At 38.6% G+C, this 4,735-nt stretch overlaps 1 protein-coding gene across 1 annotated transcript; it reads left to right on the top strand.

Moving 5' to 3' along the window:
• The first annotated feature begins 259 nt into the window (after positions 1 to 259).
• On the top strand, positions 260 to 3,787 carry LOC110878536 (2-alkenal reductase (NADP(+)-dependent)). Its single transcript, XM_022126862.2, has 6 exons — positions 260 to 266; positions 1,059 to 1,378; positions 1,497 to 1,674; positions 2,484 to 2,650; positions 2,804 to 2,886; positions 3,210 to 3,787. Exons 1-6 carry the CDS (start codon positions 260 to 262, stop codon positions 3,583 to 3,585), a joined length of 1,131 nt encoding a protein of 376 aa, XP_021982554.2. The 3' UTR covers positions 3,586 to 3,787.
• Positions 3,788 to 4,735: the final 948 nt, after the last annotated feature.

Genomic DNA, 4,735 nt, shown 5'->3' with positions numbered 1-4,735 from the left:
ATTGATTGCTTGCTTCTTCCCTAGAAAACTGTCGAACCCTTTATTCTTTCTCTCTCTCTTTTCATTCTTGCGTTCCGACTTCTTTTCCTTCTCGTGGGCGGATTCCTTTCAAACAAGCATATGAATAAAAACAAATGTTGTACTATTTTAACATTGATTGCTTGCTTTTTCTCTAGAAAAAACTGTCGAACCCTTTATCCTCTCTCTCTTTTTTCATTCCGACTTCTTTTCCTTCTCGAAGGCGGATTCCTTTCAAATAATGGACTGTCATATAAAGTAATTATAAGTTAATGGCACATGGAATATAATAAGCGCACATGTATACCAAACTCATTTTGAATTAAAACCCCATATATGGATTAACTTATTTTGTAATTCATGCAGTCACGTTCTTGTTTAGTTTAATAATATTTAATTTTTATTATACCTACATAAAACAAAAACAACTAAAACTAATATTATCTAATACTAATATAATAGCATTAAATAATTAATAACAAGTAAATCTAAGTATATAAAATGAACCCGGTTTCCTAAGAGACATGATGTGATGGTAAGACTGAAGGGAGTGGGGTGACTCCCCCACCCGAGTCGCCCGGAGTCGCCTGGAACACCGCCCCCCTTGGCGTCTTGGGTGGCGTCCCCCTCCAGCCCGTCTCCAGCAGATCGCCCCGACTTTTTCATTTCCCATGCATATATCCGTTGGCAACGGATAGTTTGGCCCAAGTTTTTTTTTTTTTTAAATACATCCCACCTTTATAAATAATACCACATATCAATCCACGTGTCGCAAGACGCCCCACCCAGCAAGGTTGCCCCACTCCCCCCCTTTTTTGGTCAAAATCCTCTAATATGACGTGACGCCACGTGTCACAAGACGCCCCATCAAAAGGATGCTCCACTCCCCTTAGTGTAAGGTATCTCCCCTCTATCCTCTTTCTTCCGGATCCCTTGTGAGCGCCACGTCTATATAGTTTATTATTTTCAAGAATAAAAAAAGTTTATTTCTTTTTCAACAACTCCCTTTTGAATTTAACGTAACATGTTAAAACAGTGAGTAGTTGGTAATGTGAACTTAAAACTTGGTTCATATAATTCGCGGAGGTTCAAAGCTGCTCCTCATCTTTCCACTCAAGAACAACAATTTAGCTCTCAAATGGAACAAGTTCAGAACAAACAGATCATACTAAAGGATTACGTTAATGGCTTCCCAAAGGAATCCGACATGCTCATTACTTCCTCCACCATCCATCTCAGCCTCCCAGAAGGTTCGAATGCCGTCCTCCTGAAGAACCTTTATCTGTCGTGTGATCCGTACATGCGTGGTAGAATGAGCGAATCTAAAGGAAGTTACGTTGATTCCTTTACTCCTGGTTCGGTCGGTAACTTCATCTTCATCTATTTGACTTATCATTGAAGAACATATATAAACTATAAAGTGCTATTCGCCTATTTCAATATATGTTTTTGATGTAATTTGTACCATCTGCTTGCAGCCTATAGAAGGACTTGGAGTAGCGAAAGTCGTGGATTCGACGCATTCGAACTTCAAGAAAGGTGACTTAGTTTGGGGAGGGACTAGATGGGAGGAATATTGCATTATCAATGATCCTCAGATTCTATTCAAGATTCAAGATACTGATGTGCCTTTATCCTATTATACAGGAATTCTTGGTATGTTTTCTGTATATTTTTGTAATTTTTTATATGTGTCACTCAGGGGCGGACCTAGGTAGAGGTTTGGGTGGGCGGGCGTACCCTTTGAATTTTTTTGTGTGTGTATTTTATAGGGCATAATCTCGATCGCATCTCTTGTAATTTGGTTAAACCCCTCGTCCGCACCCCTTGAAAATATTTTCTGGGTCCGCCACTGGTGTCACGGCATGCGGCGTAGAAACAGACAAGTAACTGTATTAAGTAGTATTTAAGAAGTTGTAGGAGCACTCAAACACAAATGATAGGATTCAGGCTGCAGAGAAACCATAAACATGTGCAATTGCTTAGAGGTTCATAAATAATGGTTAGTTAAATTAAATTATGGTCTATTTGCTGCTTCTAACACAAACACACAATACTTATTATTTCTGAGACCGTTGTACCCACCACACACAAATAGATAAAAAAAATGGTAGCTTTCATGACAAGTGTGCACTAGTAATTAGAAGAGGCCAAGAGGGACAGAGGGATAGAGGGTTCTTCATGTGTCTTACCTTTTTCTAAAAAAATTCGATTTGGGTTATGTTTTATCTCTTAAAATGTCAAACGGGTAAAATGAAAAGAAAAAAAAAATTCACTTACCTAAAGGTGTATGCCTCATTTAAAAAATATTAAATTACAGAGTTTTTGTGATCATGTATTGCACTAAAGTTTAGTGAAAACTATTAGACAAATAGTGTTTGCGGTTAACCTGACTTGTAAGCCCATTTTGCCACCTCTACGGCTTTACCACCTCCTGTTTTTTTTTACCTTTGGATTGTTTCTAGGAATGCCTGGCATGACCGCATATGTTGGTTTCTATGAGATTTGTGCTCCAAAGAAAGGAGAGTATGTCTTTGTTTCAGCAGCCGCGGGTGCAGTTGGTCAGCTCGTTGGCCAGTTTGCAAAGTTGTCAGGGTGTTATGTCGTTGGGAGTGCCGGTACAAAAGAGAAGGTTGGCGTGTTCTTAACGTTTTACCTTAGTTTTTACTTGTGTCATTGATAGGCATATTGCACACATTTAATTTATTCTAATGTCACAATTCACAAACTATGATTTTTGTTTTTTTTATCTAATCATTTTTGTATGTATATTTTGTCACCAAAGGTTGATTTGTTGAAAAGTAAATTTGGATTTGATGAGGCTTTTAACTACAAGGAAGAGCGAGATCTAGAAGCAGCTCTAAAGAGGTTAGCCTGAATCATAGTTGTCACGCGTGATTAAATAAATATCAATACTTAATAAACAATATGTGTCAAACTGGTAGGTCGCCCAATTTCTAATTTTGGTGCATACAACCTTCTAATATGTTTTTATAAAAATGATATTATTTTTGTATCGCTTTTGGCATACTAAATATTCAAAACTTGTTCCGGGTCAACCCAAGTAAACCCGATCTATTTTGGCTGGCTTTAATAATTACCAATTTTGGCCCAATTTGACACCTTTGTCCAAGGTAAAGCGGGATATTAGGCTTTCCTTAATTTTCTATAATAAAAAGTTAACATGTCAGGTATTTTCCCGATGGCATTGATATTTACTTTGAGAACGTTGGAGGTAAGATGTTGGAGGCAGTACTCCCGAACATGAGATTTAATGGTCGGATTTCAGCTTGTGGGATGATTTCACAATACAACGAACAAGGGGACGGGGTACGCAACTTGGTTCATATAGTAACAAAAAGTTTGCGCATGCAAGGGTTCATTGTGAGTCATTACTTCCCCATGTATCCAAAGTATATGGAAATGATTATGCCTTTGATCAAACAAGGGAAGATTTGTTACATTGAAGATGTTGTTGAAGGGCTCGAGAGCGCCCCTGCTGCTTTGGTTGGGCTGTTTTCCGGCAGAAATGTTGGGAAGCAGGTGGTTGTTGTGGCTAGGGAATGAGTCGGTACCTATATCTTTTGGCTTTATCTTTGGATGCATATGTACTACATGTGTATATATGTATATATACACATGCCTACGTTTTATGAATTAACTTGCGTTGAATGCTGTATTTTTGTTTTCATTTGGTCTAGAATGATGGGATTGGAAGCAATTATTGTGTTGAAAATTATTAGGTTCAATAAAAAGTACGGTTGAAATAGCATTTTGTGTAATGGGTTGGATAGACCATGGCAAAATTTTATAATTAGTTTAACGGGTCAGGTTGACCCGATTTAGAACATTATTTGTATACTTGAAACTAAGCTCACTAAATCATCAATACAAACTAATATAAAAAGTGTCGACGAGGCCCATTTGGATTAGGGGCATCTCGTCTTGGGCTCCTTTTGGTTGGGCTTCTCTAACAGGCCCAAAAGCTTGTTATTGTGTCTTATAAGAGAGAACGAGAGAAAAGGCGAGAAGGAGACGGTCATGTCTCTTGCAGAGGGCATTAAATGCATGTATACAAGAGATTGCCATCGCCGGAAAAAGTACAAGGAACAGGGCAACTCTTAACTAATGCTCGAAACATCATGCCGGTAGGAATCAGACACGTGTCTGAGTCTTCCCAAGGCATCACAATACCGTTAGATGATATTGGAGCCCCCGTCGGAGAGATAAGCCCTCTCTGTTATATAAGGCAAGCTCAAGATCGTCCCAAGTAAGCATTCAATTCCAGTTACATTGATTATACTCGCACACTTCATTAAATCCAGACATTCTCCGGATTATATTTAAGGCTCTTCGCCTAGAATTCACACAAAGGATATTCCGGCGACCGTAAACTCGTCGGAGTAAACTCCATATGTAACAACCCGCACTTTCGTGCTTGTTACTCTCGTTACGCCTAGCACTGAGATTCGGATCATAATGTAAACTATATCGCTTACTACGCTACATCGCATACTTTCAACACGCTATATCGCACTTCACAACGCATACGTTTATAAACGCTAACGCTTACAATATTGCATCACGCGAGTGTCTAAACTACACGCTCGCTCATTGCAACGCAAACTCGAAACGCGGTTACTGATAAATATATTATATATATTGTACATTATTAGTATTATCTATGCATTAATACTCGCATGAAAACGCTCAAACG

The sequence above is a fragment of the Helianthus annuus genome, chromosome 1, assembly GCF_002127325.2.
Source record: "Helianthus annuus cultivar XRQ/B chromosome 1, HanXRQr2.0-SUNRISE, whole genome shotgun sequence".
NCBI lineage: Eukaryota > Viridiplantae > Streptophyta > Magnoliopsida > Asterales > Asteraceae > Helianthus > Helianthus annuus.
Note: the sequence above shows the minus strand (reverse complement) of the source record. Positions and strands in the feature narration are given on the sequence as shown.